The sequence below is a fragment of the Mustela nigripes genome, chromosome 7, assembly GCF_022355385.1.
Source record: "Mustela nigripes isolate SB6536 chromosome 7, MUSNIG.SB6536, whole genome shotgun sequence".
In the NCBI taxonomy this organism is placed as follows: domain Eukaryota; kingdom Metazoa; phylum Chordata; class Mammalia; order Carnivora; family Mustelidae; genus Mustela; species Mustela nigripes.
In genome coordinates, this window is record NC_081563.1 from 92608866 (window position 1) to 92625776 (window position 16911).

Here is a 16911-nt window from a genome sequence, read left to right on the forward strand (position 1 = left end):
AAAAAAAAAAAGAAAAGAATTTAAAAAAAAAGAAATCACCTTTCAGAAATGGTTGTTTTCTGTTTCCAGAATTGCTGTTCTTCTTCTCTTCGATCTGCTGATGGATTTTCAGGTGTTTGCAATCTTTAGATAAGCTATCTAGCTGATCTCCGGCTAGCTGAAGTAGTCTCAGCCTGCTACTTCTCTGCCATCTTGACTCCTCCCCCCCCCCCCCTTTTTTTTTTTTTATTGAAAAGTGTTAGGGAGGAGTGCTAGGGGTGTGGTGTGACTCTTGGTACTGTGATACTCCTTTGTTTCACAGGACTCTTAGTTTATTTCTATCACTGGTTTTCTTTCCTTTCACTACCAAGCTTCCATGGAGTTGCCTCTGCCTCTCCCAGAAGCCAGTTCTTCTGGAGGCCACCACCTCTAGCCACGTTTTCCTTGCATTTCCCTAGTTCTAGTGCTCTAGTGGCTGTGATGTTGTGATGTAATAAGAAATGTATATTTGTTCTTCATCCTTGGTTCCTGGCACAGAACTTGTAAAGCACTTGTGGGATCCTCAGTGATAAGAGTGAGAGAAGGATCTTCTGTATCATAATAAACCCCTTTCAACATTACTAAAGTTTTTGCCAATGAGGTGACTGTTTTTGGGGCCCTATGTGGCTTCAGAATGAGGGCTGGTCCTCAGAGGAGCCAACCATATAGTTAGAGGGTTGGAACTTTCAGCCCCACCCCCAAACCTTCCCAGGAGAGAAGAAGGGTTGGGGATTGAATTGATCACCAGTGGTCAGTGATTTAATTAGTCATGCCTATGTAGTGAAGAATCTTCCCAGAACCCTAAATGGTGGGTTCAGAGAGCTTCTGGGATGGTGAACATATGGAGGTATTGGGAGGTGGTGCCCCTGGAGAGGGTATAGATGCTCCTTGTACTCCTTCCAATATACCTTGCCCTGTGCATCTCTTCCATTAGCTGTTTCTGAGTTACATTGTTTGTGATCTTAAGAAAATGTTTTCCTGAGTTCTGTGAGTTCTTGAAAATTAATCATATTTGAGGAGGGGGTTGTGGGAACTCATTTTTAGCCAAGTTAGAGATGTGAGTACCTTGAGGACCCATTACTTGAGAATGTTGTCTGAAGTAGGGGCAGTCTTGTGGGACTGGCCCCTTATCATGTTGGGTTTGCATTGACTCTGGGTAGTGTCACAGTTGAATTGAATTGTAAGACACCTAGTTGGTGCCTGCAGAGAACTGGAGAATTAGATGTGGAAAACCCACATGTTTGGTGTCAAAAGTGTTGTGAGTAGGGAAATAGCATTTCTGTTAATGGAGATATTTTAAACAGAGTTTGAATTTTTCTCTCCTTTCTGAATACTTTTTGTGTTTGCTTTTTAGTTTGGATGATAAATGGGAAAACTTCCCAAAAAATGTAATGTGGGTAATTTCTTCCACGCAGATCCTGAATGGTCAGCATTGTTACTGAGACCTGTGTGCCAGGCCCTGTTCTGGTTTCTGTCCCTAGGGTCAGCCTAAGGGCTAAAGTAATGTTACTCAAAGATAGTGAAAGTAAGGAGCTGTCCTGGTTGGTGAGGTCTTCTCCCACGGGTCCCAGGCATTCGGAAAAGTTACCCTGTTTGCAGTCCTCTGATGTAGTTTGACATCCATTCAGGATACTTCGATTATGATAGAGTTGAATTTTGTCTCTAGTTCTGCTTTCACACCGAAACAGCACTATCAGTGTCATTTTTTATATTTCTTCTCTGCTACTCTGTGATTTTAGAAGCAACTTTGCTTCTCCCTCAGCAGTTGCCTCCTTTTCTTTTGGGTACATCTCATTGTGTGTGCTGTTAGTCCCCATGATGCTACTTTAACGTCCCCCTCTTCTCACCCACAGTCCTAGAAGAGCATGTACTATGATTGCCAGTGTTTTGTAGTACTCCAAAAATAGTTCTTATTCAGGATGAGGAAAAATCAAGACTTTTTAGATTATTTGAGGATTAATTTGTTTTTAAAAAATCAATAACTGATCTGCGTTTAGATGTTATGGGAGTTCATTGAAATAATGGGCTGTAGTTTCCTAGGCTGGATTCTCCTCCCCGTGCCCCCCAGCATCTGAATCGGAACAGACAGGGTGGGATTGTGAAGAGAAGGAGGGACTTGCAGGCTGGGCTCAAGGTACAGCTCTGTGGTTCACTGGCTCCTGGTGGGACATGTTGGGGCTCTCACCATGTTTCTTCAGTGGAACATGGGAGGTGGGATGGGCACTCAGATCTTTTCCAAGCACTGAAGTTAAATATTTTTTCCTCGGTATTCTGATCTCTTCATGGGTGAGAACATTTTTTTTTTCTTAGTGTTTTCTGACACTGATCTCAGTGAGTGTCTCCTGAATAAGCAGTGTCAAGAAGGGAAGGGAGTCCGCCTTGCCCCTGGAATCGAGAGTTGGTGGAGTCAACTGAGGCTGCAGTTGATGGTGGTGGCAGTGGTGATGGTGATGGAGGTGATGGTGGTGGCAGTGGTGGTTCTTAGGGCTGGTCAGTTTCCTTTTGTAGTGCAGAAGGCGTTTTCTTCAAACGTCTGGTAGCATAATCTCCCCAAATAGTTAAGTATGGCTCAGTTTAGCTTCTCTTAATGTCAGTTTAGTGCCCTGTACTTATATTTATATCACTTTATAATGTAGATTCCCTCTTAGAACTTAATTCTCTTTTCAAGGATCTTATACCTCACTTATGGAGGCTTTGAATAATAACCATTTGAATTATATGAACATAAGTTCTGAGTATCTGTCCTTAAAATTCAGAAACATTAACTTTCACATGAATAGAACACAGTAGGCATTTGGAATGATTTCAGAAGTACATTTCTTCATAAATTGTTAAAGTTATGTTTTGTTTATGACAAGTGAGTTTTTCTAGTGCTTATAAAATGAGTATACTTCTCAAGATTCTATTTTAGGAGAGGGGAGTGTTTTAGTTTTTATAAAAATATATTCATTATTTTTATAATGATCACTGAACATGACATCAGGTTCAGCGCCACCACTGACCTTGACTGGATGACCTTGGGTGAGCCATTGACCTCCATATACTGTTTTGTTTTTTCTTTTTTTAGTTTTATTTAGTTATTTGAGAGAGAGCACAAGCAGAATAAGAAGGAGAAGCAGGCTCCCCACTAAGCAGGGAGCCTGACGAGGGGCTCAATCCTAAAACCAGGGCTCAATCCCAAGACCCCTAGATCATGATCTGAGCCAGGCATCTGCAGATAGAATTTTCTCTTCTGTCAAATGGATTTAGCATCTTTCACTGTGGTTGTAATAATGATGGAAATGACATAACAAATGTGGAACTATCCAGCATAAAACCTAGCATAATGTAGGCGTTCTATTATTCCTAGCTGAATCTGTCTCCAAAAATAATAGGGTAAAGTACATTTTAATTAAGCTAGTTTTATTTGGAAACCTTTAATAAGAATGATTGAACTATAATTACAGTGTAAGATTCCTGGTACACTTTAGAAAAATAAGACAAGAAAGTGGTAAGCCTTTGCTTGCTCCAGGGAATTATGGATGGCTAAGATAAAAAACTTAGGAATTTTCCATTGGGGTAATTAGCTAATTGTTTTATTGTTGTTTTAATATATAAGGGTGTGATTGAAAGAAAGCTTTGCTAATTCTGACAATATATTTTTGGTGTGGCTTGTCGCCATCCTGTCATTCACTGTGTGACATAGCCCCAAAAGGTTGTTTTTTTTTTTTTTTCTTTTTTTGTGTGTGGGGTGAGGAAGAGAGTGGTACAGCTTTATATATAATAAGTACTGTATAATTCATCCATTTAAAGTGTCCAGTTCAATAGTTTTTACCATAGTCACAAAGCTGTGCATCCATCATAATCCAATTTTAGAACATTCTCATTGCCACCAAAAGAAACTCTACTCTCCGTGCTCCTGCCCATTTTTCTCCCACACTCTAGGCAACCCACTAATCTGTTTTCTTTCTCTATAGATTTGCTTACTCTGAAATGATATCTTATAATATGCTCATGGCTTCTTTCATTTAACATAATGCTCTCAAGGCTTATCCTCATTAGAGCTTTAGAGTACTTCATTTCTTTTTATTGTCCAATATTCCATTGTGTGCATATACCACGTTTTTTTTATCTTCTCATCAGTTGATGGACATTTAGGTTGTTCCCACTTTTGGGCAGTTATGAATAATGCTAGGGTGAATGTTTGTATACAAGTTTTTGTATGGGCATAGTCTTTTCATTTCTCTTGGGTGTGTACCACTGGGTCATATAGTAACTCTACGTTTAACCTTTTGAGCAACTGGGGCGCCTGGGTGGCTCAGTGGGTTAAAGCCTCTGCTTTTGGCCCAGGGCATGATCCCAGGGTCCTGGGATCGAGCCCCATCCGGCTCTCTGCTCAGCAGGGAGCCTGCTTTCCTTCCTCTCTCTCTGCCTGCCTCTCTGCCTACTTGTGATCTCTGTCAAATAAATTTTAAAAAAAGAAAAAAAAAACTTCCTCGGAAGTATGATTTGAGCAACTAACTAAATGTGGCTGCAGCATTTTACATTTGTACCAACAGTATAGGAGGGTTACAATTTCTTTACATCCTCCCTAACATTTGTTATTATCTGTCTTTTGATTCTAGCCATCCTAACAGGTGTGAAATGGGATATCATTTGTGGTTTTGATTTGCATTTCCCTGATTACTAATGATGTTGAATAACTTTTCATGTGCTTATTGGCTGTTTGTGTATCTTCTTTGAGGAAATGTCTAATCAGATCCTTTGCCTATTTTTTTTTTAAATTATTAAGTCATTTCTTTTTTTATTGAGTTGTAAGAGTTCATTACACATTCCAGATATAAGTCCCTTCCTTAGCAGACAGGCATGTCCCTTATTTGTACAAATATGCCCAAAAGTCTTTATGCCTTAGTACCTGCACATAATTATAATAATCATCTTGATTGAGTACGGACTCTGGGTTAAGCCCTGCAGCGGCCACTATATATGGATTATTTCCATTGATCTTTATAATGACCCACAAGTAGATATTCTGCTATCTACTGTTTACACATGCAAAAACTTGAGGCCCAGAGAAGTAGTTACCGCCTAAGGTGTGAGTCACACTGGAGTCAGTGTACTGCACCGGAGGTGTACTGACACAGAATTGTCTATGTCCCTCTGCTAGAGCTCAGACTCTCTTTGAGTTTCTGATATATGCATATGTGCTCACTGTTGTTCATATTGTGCCCACTCTCCAAGGGTCAACCTTGATCTCCCCTTTCTCTTAGTCCTTGTGTCCTTAAACCACTCTGAATTCTTCACTGCATATGGTGTTTTATCTTCATTCTTTGGTTATTTATGTTTATAGTATAGATAGACAAGGTAGAGAAACATCATTTATAAAAGGGTCTTCGTTTAGCTTAGGAAGAACGAAGGCTGAATTAGAAAACTCTGGTGCAAGTTACAGAGGATTATTTTTGCCTTTGTGTAAGAGGACATGTCTGACAGCTAAAGCTGTCCCTCAGTAGAATCAGCTGCCTAGTGGAGAACTTTCCATAACAGTATGTATTCAAGCAGCAGTTTTTAAATTTTTCTCAGGATGTTATAAAATGCATTTCCACATGGGTTGATGGTCTGGACACTGAGGCCCTTCCATGATGGAGAACAGCTTGTCTCCTGCCAGAGGTGATAATGTTGCAGTCAAAAAGCATGGCTTCAGGCTTTTGTTTTTGTTTTTTTTCATTTGTTTGTTTTTAAAGTCTGGATAAACATAGTGCTAAACTCTTAAAAAACAGGGTAAAAAATGTCTTTAATCTTCAAATTTTAATCTTATGCAAAGATTGTACTTCTTGGGGCGCCTGGGTGGCTCAGTGGGTTAAGCCTCTGCCTTCGGCTCAGGTCATGATCTCAGGGTCCTGAGATCGAGCCCCACATAGGGCTCTCTGCTCAGCAGGGAGCCTGCTTCCCACTCTCTGCCTGCCTCTCTGCCTACTTGTGATCTCTCTCTCTCTCTCTGTCAAATAAATAAATAAAATCTTTAAAAAATATATATTGTACTTCTTATTTCTCCAATTGACCTAAAACTTCAATTTCTATACATGGAAAACTCTGATTAAAAACTCTGGCTCTAGAGCGTATCATGCTTAGCGAAATAAGTGAAGCAGAGAAAGACAACTATCATATGATCTCCCTGATATGAGGAAGTGGTGATGCAACATGGGGGCTTAAGTGGGTAGGAGAAGAATCAATGAAACAAGATGGGATTGGGAGGGAGACAAACCATAAGTGACTCTTAATCTCACAAAACAAACTGAGGGTTGCTGGAGGGACGGGGGTTGGGAGAAGGGGGGGTGGAGTTATGGACATTGGGGAGGTTATGTGCTTTGGTGAGTGCTGTGAAGTGTGTAAACCTGGCGATTCACAGACCTGTACCCCTGGGGATAAAAATATATGTTTGTAAAAAATAAAAAAAAAAAAAAAAAAACAACTCTGGTTCTAGGGCGCCTGGGTGGCTCAGTGGGTTAAAGCTTCTGCCTTTGGCTCTCAGGTCATGGTCTCATGGAGCCCCACATAGGGCTGTCTGCTCAGCGGGGACCCTGCTTCCTCCTCTCTCTCTGCCTGCTTCTCTGCCTACTTGTGATCTCCGTCTGTCAAATAAATAAATAAAATCTTAAAAAAAAAAAAAAAGACCTCTGGCTCTGAGATGAGTCTGTATTTGAGTCTCAGTCTAAGACTCAGTCTGAGACTCTGTATTTGAGTCTCAGTTCTGTGGCATCCTTGGGGTATTTGCTTTACTTTTGTATGCCTCAGTTTCCTCATTTAGAAGACAGGAATAATAAGTATGTACCCTTTGAGCAAGCAGCTAAGATTCTTTACTTGTCTGGCGCATAGTAAATGCTCATTAAATGCTTATTATTTGAGGGAGGGAGAGTTAGAGATGTGGATGGTTGCTGTAGGAAAACTTAACCACATTTTTAAATTTTTCTCAGAGGAAACACAAAAATAGAAGAGGCTTGTGAAATGTATACCAGAGCTGCAAATATGTTCAAGATGGCTAAAAATTGGAGTGGTATGTATACATTTTTTTGTTTTTTTGTTTGTTTGTTTGTTTGTTTTTGCTTTTCAGGCAGGTAACTTTAAAATCATCTTGAAGGAAGAAATAGCTGTCTGCATTCCTCCTGTCTTACCTCCCTGGCTGAGACAGGTATGCTTGCTGGAATAACTGGTGTGGCCACCATGGCCTGGAAGAAAAGAACCTTGATCTAAGTGAACAAAGCCTGTTTTTTTTGTTTGTTTGTTTTTTTACCTAAACATTGGTTGAGAATTTCTTACTGTGGGAGGAGCTCTGTGGTAGCTGATTGAGGTTACATTGAGAAATGTGACAGTAAGAGTGTTACTTCTATAAACTCCAACAGATTTATTGTTACTTTTTAACATAATGCTTTCTATCCAGTGAAATTACATGTAACAAAATCAATTCCAAAATAGTGGAATTATTTTATTGGTCTGAGAAAAGATGACTCTTTCTAACAGTGATTTGAGAATCAAACTTGTCCCCTACTATAAAAAAGGGGCTTGTTATGTCTCTGTGATAGGATCTTTCTGTAATGAAAATGGAGCCAGCCTTCAGCTAGAACAGGGACTGGGTCTGTAGTCCTGGCTTGCACCTGCTACATGATCTAAAGTAGGGATGTTGCCCTCTACACAAATCTTTTCCCCATCTGCTTTTTTCCCCTAGCTTTATTGAGATATAATGGACTATAATATTGTATAAGCTTAGGGTGTAACTGTGTTGATTTACCCATTAAGGCTGACACTTTAAAAGCATTTCAGTGAAGAAATTGCTATAGAAATATAAGAATCTGAATGAATGGTCCTTTCTGAGTAAAATTCACTTATCGATTCAGTTTTAGGTTAAAAGGATATGTTATGTTTTCAAAATGTACTTACACCTGAATTATAATATATTGAAAACTGTAGAGGAGAAAAGAGCATTGTCTCACCATTTGTATCTTTTGTATCATATAAAGGTATAATCCAAGGAATGATTTGCATGTACTGATGAGATTGGCCATTGTATGCATAACAGGAGCCAATCTGTTAGAAGCATTTTACTTGGGAGGCCCAAGCTATTACTGTACTCTACTGAGGCGGAGCCCATCAGAGCTGCCATTCAGTTAGCTGCTGCCACATGTGCTTGCCTGCTCCCCTGGCAGCCCCTCCTGTGGGACCGCCAACCCCATGATTCACCAGTTTAAGGGTTAAAGCATGGTGGGCAAGGGTTCCCCAGTCTCACTCAGTGGGGGGCCACTTCCTCTCTGATTGCTCAGACTGATGTCTGAGATTTTCAACACTACCTGGGCACTCTTTTTCTCTGGCTAGAGCCAGAGTTGAGCCAGGGCAGGCTGGATCGGGAGTCCGTACTGATTCTTTTCTTTTCCCTCAGGTGGAAGTCCAGAAGCCTGAGTAGGAACTGTGTGGTTACCTCTGGAAGAGGAGTCAGAATAAGGGATGATAGCCAAAGCTTTGTGGAATTGAATGCTTTATTTCTTAATACCAGCAATGGGTTTTTTTGGTGTCTGTCACGATTTTTGAAATGACTAACAATATTTTTTTTAAGTACCAAAAGGTCTTCTGATGTTCGTCATCATGTTTTTTCTAGTGAAGGGATCTCTTTCCCATCTATTCCTATAAGTGCTGACTTCCCTATTCCAGACCTCACTGAGCTGTGACCCCACAGGCTTTGTGCTTCCCAGTCTGTGGTGGTTCTCTCTGAGCCAAGAACTTCATGACACTGGGGGCTCATCCTTGTCCAGGTTCCTCCTGCTGGCATTAAGGCATTAAAGCCTTCCAGAATTGTCCCCATAGCATTTTCAGCCTTCACCTCCCCTGCCCGCTGTGTTCATCCCTCCTGCAGGTAGCATGGGCTTATCAGTGGCCTCTGTTCTGAGGTTTTTCTTGCCTTCAAGCATTTATTCCTTGTTCATGTCACTCCTGTGGCTAGGCATTCCTTCCCTCCTTCTTTTCTGCCACTCCAGAATTTACAGTCCCTGATCAAAACCTTTTTGAAAAAATTCTGTGCGTAAACCTTTCACATTATGTCTTGTCCCAGCAGAAACCCGGACCGCACCTAACCAAACCCACCCATCATCCCACAAGGAATGTGCAAGTTTTCACACTAACTGGGAGAAAAAAACATATTAAACCTCATATGAAGTTCAGTCAGATTTTGTTATAACTTAAGAAACTTTGAGTTTTGAAATTGTGGGCCTAATTTTCACTCTTTGAGATACTTACTTTGTCCGAGAAGGTTCCATCAGCGCTTTCTTCAACAATGACAGCCAAGTCCATGGGGCGCTGTGAGAAAAAAGATGAGCAAATAAGTATTCCTGACCTCAGTGTTTTACCTTTCTTCAAACACCTATAGCTTGATGCCCTGGTCAGTGTTTAATATATGCTGGAGTTGAACGGGACTGGCTCTGGTACTAAATGGAGACCTGTTACTCAGGTGCCACTTGGAGGTTTCCTGGGGCTGAGAGATACTTTTGTCACTGTTCAACTTGGTTCAGGTTTCTTTACACATATCTGAGTTGCACTTGACCACATTTACATGTGCTTTTGACTGAAATGCTGCTTTTCAGTGACAAGGAACTTTTCCAGGAGTAGGTCCAGTACTTAAGAGCACAGACCACCCTGGGAACACCTGTTCCTCTGTGATTAATTGTAGTGACCTGTCTTCTTCAGCTGCAGGAAATGCATTTTGTCAGGCAGCCAAGCTCCATATGCAGCTTCAGAGCAAGCATGATTCTGCCACCAGCTTTGTGGATGCTGGCAATGCTTACAAGAAGGCAGACCCTCAAGGTAAGATGCACCTCCATCTCTGTGACTAGAACCATAGGGTCAATGTCAGGGACCTTTCTCACAGGATATGGTGCACAACCTTGGAGTCCTGGGAAAAATAAATTTTTGTGCTTTGGGATGATAGACATTTTAGTAATTTTAGGGATTTTTCCATAATTATTTTGAGGTTTTATGAGGAGAAATTATGTTCAATTTGTCCTGGCTATTTAGTTGACAGCACTGTTTTCTTAAATGCCATTTAACTTTATGAATATATTATTACTCAGTAAAGAAAAAGAATGGTCCCTCACTCCTAAATATAAGTGCATTTTAAGGTCCAGTTAATGGGAGATTATAATATCTGATAGGTAAAAACAACTTATTCACCTAATATTCATCTGACTTTTTGAGGAATGTTTTTCAAAGTACTGGTTTTGAAGAAAGAATGAACTTGTATATTTAAAGTGGCAAAATTTTGCAGATATTATTTCTTTTCTAGTTAAGAGTATAAACTCAGTGATTAAAAGTACTAACTTCTTCCTATAGCACATGCACTGGTAGCTGTGGAGTCTCATTTTTCTCTTTTAGCAGTGCATTTTAACAGAAATCCCAACTTTTATTATGAATATATAATTGAGAATGAAGCTGCTTCCAGGGCTTCTGTATAAAGATTAATCACATTCTATTTCCACATGTTAAAAACTGGACATGGCCTAAATGAACAGCACGGATAGGATGGTAAAATTATAATGCATCAGTATTCTAGAATATGATGCAGGCATTAATAAATTCCCTGGATTAAGAGCTTCTTCAATGAGCGTCAATATCTACATGGTAACCAAAGAACCTCATGAGAATTGAGATCTCAAATTTATGAAGAAAGGTGTGCACATAGAAATGCATCCAGAACACACTGGAAGGAAAAGTGGATCAAAATACTAGCAGTGGGTTTGAGTGGCATCGTGGGTAGGTTATTTTTCTGTATTTTTAAAGATACAATAAACCGCATTTCTTAATATAGCGTGGGAGGAAGTTGAATTTTAATTTTGTTAATCTGTGCACCTTTCTAATGCTTCAGTCAGGCCTTTTCTCTTTGCTGCCTCCTTTAAAGCAAAAGCAATAAATTTGGAGCTGTCCCCCATATGTCAGCCTTATAAAGACCACCATTTTGTGACAGGAAATTTGTTGGCTCAGTGTTTCAGAAAATGAATAGAATTTATTAGCAGTATCACTAGATTTTTTTTTCTTCCTTTTGGCATATATCGGTAAACCAAAAATTAGCGTCTTTTAATGTTGTATGAAATGTTGACTTTGAGTTGTTTGAACAGGTATTTCGAAGTGCTTTTGATTTTGGCTGCATGAAGAATCAAATCTATTGAAATGATCTTCTTTATGAAGGACTGTCTTCTATAATTCATATATATTATATATATATAATTCATATGAATTATATATATAAATTCTAGAAGACATATATATGTACACATATATATATATAACATATATATATGATATCATTTGAGGAATGTTTTTACATTTATATTTTACCAACTAAAGCTGATCAGTGTTGATGACAGCCCACATGGTTTTGTCTGCTTTTTAATGTAGTCTTGGCCCTGGCTGGGGTCTTCACTGTCAAGTTGATAGTACTGAGCCAGTCCCAGGCCAGCTGCAGTTGCACCTGCTGGGAACTGACCATACTGAGGGGTCTGGCCTTGTGTGTGATTTCTGCTTGCTTTTTACTAACTCACCTGCCCACCGTCCATAGCAAATGCAACCTCTTTAACATTCTAGTAACAGCCAGGAAGATAGGCTCCCCAGAACCCTCTTTGACTGAATGGATTTTTCATTGTTTTTCTTAAATGCCTTCGCTTCAGAGGCTATCAACTGCTTAAATGCAGCCATCGACATTTACACAGACATGGTAAGACACTGCCTTGCTTGAGCGGCTATGGGGTGGAATCCTGGAGATGGCTTACAGTTGTACTTTTGTCGTTGTTTTTTGCTTCCCAAAGGGATTGACATTCAAAATGGTAAAAGCAGGACGTAACTCTGTATTTTTGTTTGTTTGTTTTTTTAACCCCAGGGAAGGTTTACAATCGCAGCTAAGCACCACATCACCATTGCGGAGATCTATGAGACCGAACTGGTAGACATTGAGAAGGTAAGCTGGGCACAGTTCCTCCACAGCTGGGTACGAGGCAGGTGGATGACATGACTCAGGGAGCTCTCTCCCAGAGTTAAGTGGTACAGCGCCATTGAGATGGCTTCATATGGAAGGTGGGTGGCCTGACAGACTGAAGACTAGATGGGCCTCTGTTGGGGTGAGCACGTGGCCCCTGAGAGCTGGGTAAGGTTTACCAGGCCTTCCTGTTATCTCTGCTCTGGGTGACTCATGTCAGGATGGTAGTGTCAGCAGAAGTCTTTCTCTTGGTCACCAAGGCCTCTGTGGCCCTGTGAAGGAAGCTTTAGGACTGCAGGCGTCTTCACACCTTTATATTCAGGCCCTGACCTGGAGGAGGAAGGAAGCTGAATGCCAGCTTGGCCACACCTGGTCTGGTTTGCTGAGCTCTGATTTATAGTAGCAAAAGAAGAGAGGCAGGAGAAAATGCTCACTGAGCACCACTGTTTCCCAGGCTCTGTTCTTGCTTGCATGCTTTCCAGTTTTACAACACAGAGGTCCCCTGATGGGTGTGGGAGTTCGGACTTGGAAGGACTGCACTGCCTAGAACCACTTAGGTTGGAACCAGCGGAGCTGAGGCAAAGCTGGCCCCAGCACACAGCTTCCTCCTGTTTCATACTGTCTTCTCACAGGAGATGGCTGGCAGGGCTCAAGGTACCTCAGCAAGAGGAAGACATTTGTCAGACTCCAGAGGCTGCCACAGTTCTGGAGACAGATGTTTGTGTAACACTGTCTTAAGTACTGTAGAAGGAAGACAGGAGGTGTGACTGAGAAGGACAAACAGTAGTGGAATCCATTGGTTGTTTTTGCCAGGCTGATGAGCACCAGGCATGCTCTTAGGAGTACAGCTGTGTCCTATCTGAATAGTCAGAGCACTCCTTGAGCCTGCTGTGGCATCAGACAGGCGTCCCTCTTCCTCTCTTTTGTCTCAGGGTTTCTCTCAACCTCTGGCACAGGTGCCTAATGATGCCTCCTCTTCTCCCCACCCTCTTGTGTGGGGCACCCAGGGTTGACTCCTTGTCTTCCTTTGCTCCACATTGCTCCCTTAGTACTCTCTGTGCACTCAGCATCATAGCTTTACAGATCATCTGTATGCCAGTGGCTTGAAAGTCCATCTGCAGTCCGCATCTCTTTACACCTCAGATTCTACCCTCCTGTCTGTGACCATCAACCTCCAACCCAGTGTGTCTGAGTCAGAATTCTGATACCCCACCATGATGTTCCCCTCCAAACCATAGGCATCCTTGCCTTCTCCTTTGCTGTACATCCAGCCTACAGGCGATTTCTCTGATGGTGTCCTCCATGCTCCCACGTCTGGGCACCTCTCACTCAACCTTGTTGTCAGCTTTCCCTGGATCTCTGCATGGAGCCTCCAAACTGGCTTCCCTTCTTTTCCTGCTTGAGCTCTGAGTCCTGGGCATAGGGTCCTCATCACCCCTTCTTTTGGATTCACCCTCTTCTGCTTCTGTGCATTTTCTTAGGGAAAGGGGGCTTTATACTGATAAATAGCATGTTGACCAAAATTCTAGGGGACCATCAAGAGGGTAGGTGTAATATGTTAGCAAGTTAGGAAGATGGACACTGTTGTCAACATAAGAAATTTCTTCCTGATACGAAATGGTAATTTCGTATATATTATACTGGTTTTGATACTGTGAATAATAGTGACCCTCTACCCCAGTGTAAGGATTGCCAGAGCAATCCTCTTTAAATGGGCTTTTTAGAAAAATTATCTTAAGATTTAGTCATTTCTTTTAAGGAGAGAGTGTGCACATGCATGTGTGTGTATGTGTGAGAGAGAGAGAGGGCAGGGGGAGGGGCAAAGGGAGAGGGAGAGAGACAGAATCTTCAAGCAGATGCCTCACTGAGTGCAGAGCCTGACTCAGGGCTCAGTCTTATTCCATGACCCATGAGATCATGACCTGAGCCCAAACCATGAGCCGGACGCTTAAACAGCTGAACTACCCAGGCGCCCCTAAATGGGCTTTTAAATGACCCAGAGGAACTGTGATTCATTTCTGTTTCAGCCCCTCAAGAACATGATTTAATACTGTTTGTTACTGTGTAGGTGTGCTGTGGCAAGTTCATGTTAGGTCCTATCTAGGGGTACATGTTCTAAGAATTGATCCCATCTGAAAGCCGTTTAAATCTATCTACAAAGTAGACTCTTCTTGTGACTTAGAAATTGCATTTGCTTTAGGACACTGATGAGGACCACAGTCCTAGAGGGTCTTGTCTCTCATTTCAGGATTCATATATTTTCCAGCATCGTGACATTTACCAGATTTCCCAGGAAGGAATATTATTGCAGTTCCTTTGGTGGGCTACTTAAATAACAGGATAACAAGCTGGTTTTGTATTTATTGTTATGTGTGGTGTTGCTATTGGTGGCTGTGCTCTACTTTTGATATTTATCATGATCTTTGAAATTGTAAGAAACAGCAAGCAGATTTCTAATGGGAAGTGTCTACTTGTGCCTGTTAAATTTCACTACATTTTAAAATTCTAAACCAGGTGTGGACATCCAAAGATGACCTGTGAGGCTGTTGCCAGGCACCCGCTGGTGAAAGGACAACATAGGCTAAGGGTGGGGGCCACGGGGACTCTGGAATCCCCCGCCCCTTATCCAGAAATAGTTGTAGAGGAACCTGGTATTGCTGGTGCGAGTCCTTAGGAACCAGATTACTATTTCCCAGTGGGTTGCAGTTTGCAGCTGATTGGAACCTGTATCTTCTACACAGGGATAGTAGGGCAGGTCTCTGTCTGGTACTTTCCAGTGTCCTCGGAAGAGCCAGTCCCTAGAATGTGGTGGGTCAGAACTGATGCCTGGGATAGATGTTTAGTGGAGTAGGAAGTATCACACCACAAATAAGCTTTCTACTACCAAATATTCACCACAGCCTATGGAGGAGAAGGTTGGTGCCTTCATGAAGATAACAGAAGCCATGGGATTTATAGGACCTTTGAAATACAGTAAATGGAAGATTAAGGTTGTAGCCCTGCGCATGTATACTAGCTGTGTGGAGAAAACTGACTTTGAGGAATTCTTTCTAAGGTGTCAGATGCCTGATACATTCAATTCATGGTTTCTTATGACTCTGCTTCACATCTGGGTGTGTCTAGTCCAAATGAAGCAGGAAGGGCAGAGTGGGAAATACTTGTGTGGGATCATAGTTCATTTTATGTGGGACGATGTTACAGTGTGGCAGAGTCATGGGGCTTAGGATCATCTAAAGCAAAACTATCAGATGGGGTCACAAAATGGGTTAATGTGGTTTTTTCCATTACGATGTTCTCCCTACAGAGTGAGGAATGAACAGAGTTTACATATGTATTATAAAAGTCATACATGTTCATAGACTAAAAAAATCAAACAATAAAAAGCATTTAATGTAAAGACAAGTGTCCTTTCCTCATTCCAACCTCCCAAAAGTAACCATTTTTTTTTTTAAGATTTTATTTATTTGACAGAGAGAAAGATCACAAGTAGGCAGAGAGGCAGGCAGAGAGAGGGGGGGAAGCAGGCTCCCCGCTGAGCAGAGAACCCAAAGCGGGGCTCCATCCCAGGACCCTAAGACCATGACCTGAGCTGAAGACAGAGGCTTAACCCACTGAGCTACCCAGGCACCCCAGAAGTAACCACTGTTAAGAGTTGATGTGTATCTTTCTAGTTGTTTCCTATGTAAGTGTAAATTATAAATATGTGTCCTTTAACATGACACAAATGGGCTTAACCATACAGTTTTGCATCTTTGGCTTTTTAACTGAATACATATTAATTTTTTTTTTTTTAAGATTTTTTTAAAGTAATCTCTACATCCAACCTAGGGCTCAAACTCAGGACCCTGAGATCAAGAGTTGCCCCAATGACTGAGACAGCCAGGTGTCCCTATATGAGATACGCTTTTACTTTATGATTGTTTTTAAAATTCAAAACATTTTAACTAAGACAAAAATCCCTTTAATCATGAATCTCATTGATAACCTAGTCGGTTACCTCTTTTAGGTGGTAATCACCTGTTTCCACTCTGGTGTTTATCTTTAAAAAGCTTTCTTCTGTGTTATCTATAGAAAATATATAATATTGATTTTGTGTGTGTATATTTGATTATACATATCATCCTGTGTACTAATATGCAATCAATATGTACTTACTTTTTTTTTCACTTGACAGTATGTCTTGGAGATTTTTCCATGCTACATGGGAGTTACTAAGTGGGAGGTCGTCACTTGTATTTGTTATAATTATTTGTTACAATTATATTATTTGTTATAATTATTTTACACACTCCTATATCATCATCAAATGGTATCCTGTGCTTACTCTATGTATAAAAATTGTGGTCTTTGAGGCTAAATCATGGAGGTGATGGTTTCCTACTGAGAGGATATTTCCAAATTCTCATGTCTTTGGAGGAATTGTATATATAGGAACCACAGTGGACATGTGTTCATCTTAAGATGTTTTTTTTTTTTTTTTTTTTTTTTTTTTTTTTTTTTTTTTTTTTTTTTAATTTTTTATTTTTTATAAACATATATTTTTATCCCCAGGGGTACAGGTCTGTGAATCACCAGGTTTACACACTTCACAGCACTCACCAAATCACATACCCTCCCCAATGTCCATAATCCCACCCCCTTCTCCCAAACCCCCTCCCCCCGGCAACCCTCAGTTTGTTTTGTGAGATTAAGAGTCACTTATGGTTTGTCTCCCTCCCAATCCCATCTTGTTTCATTTATTCTTCTACCCACTTAAGCCTCCATGTTGCATCACCACTTCCTCATATCAGGGAGATCATATGATAGTTGTCTTTCTCTGCTTGACTTATTTCGCTAAGCATGATACGCTCTAGTTCCATCCATGTTGTTGCAAATGGCAAGATTTCATTTCTTTTGATGGCTGCATAGTA

General features: G+C 40.9%; 1 protein-coding gene and 1 pseudogene across 2 annotated transcripts in view; both read left to right on the top strand.

The window, feature by feature from the left end:
• Window positions 1–16911, top strand: part of NAPB (NSF attachment protein beta) — a 57238-nt gene that overhangs the window by 21312 nt on the left and 19015 nt on the right. Inside the window, exons 2-5 of one of the 2 annotated variants that reach the window (XM_059406433.1) lie at window positions 6969–7048; window positions 9724–9840; window positions 11697–11743; window positions 11906–11983. In XM_059406433.1, coding sequence (XP_059262416.1) covers window positions 6969–7048; window positions 9724–9840; window positions 11697–11743; window positions 11906–11983 — 322 coding nt within the window. Of the gene's footprint in view, window positions 1–6968; window positions 7049–9723; window positions 9841–11696; window positions 11744–11905; window positions 11984–16911 lie in introns of those variants that run through there. The other variant, XM_059406434.1, reaches the window with a different exon arrangement.
• On the top strand, window positions 12128–15225 carry LOC132022161 (ubiquinol-cytochrome-c reductase complex assembly factor 1-like; annotated as a pseudogene).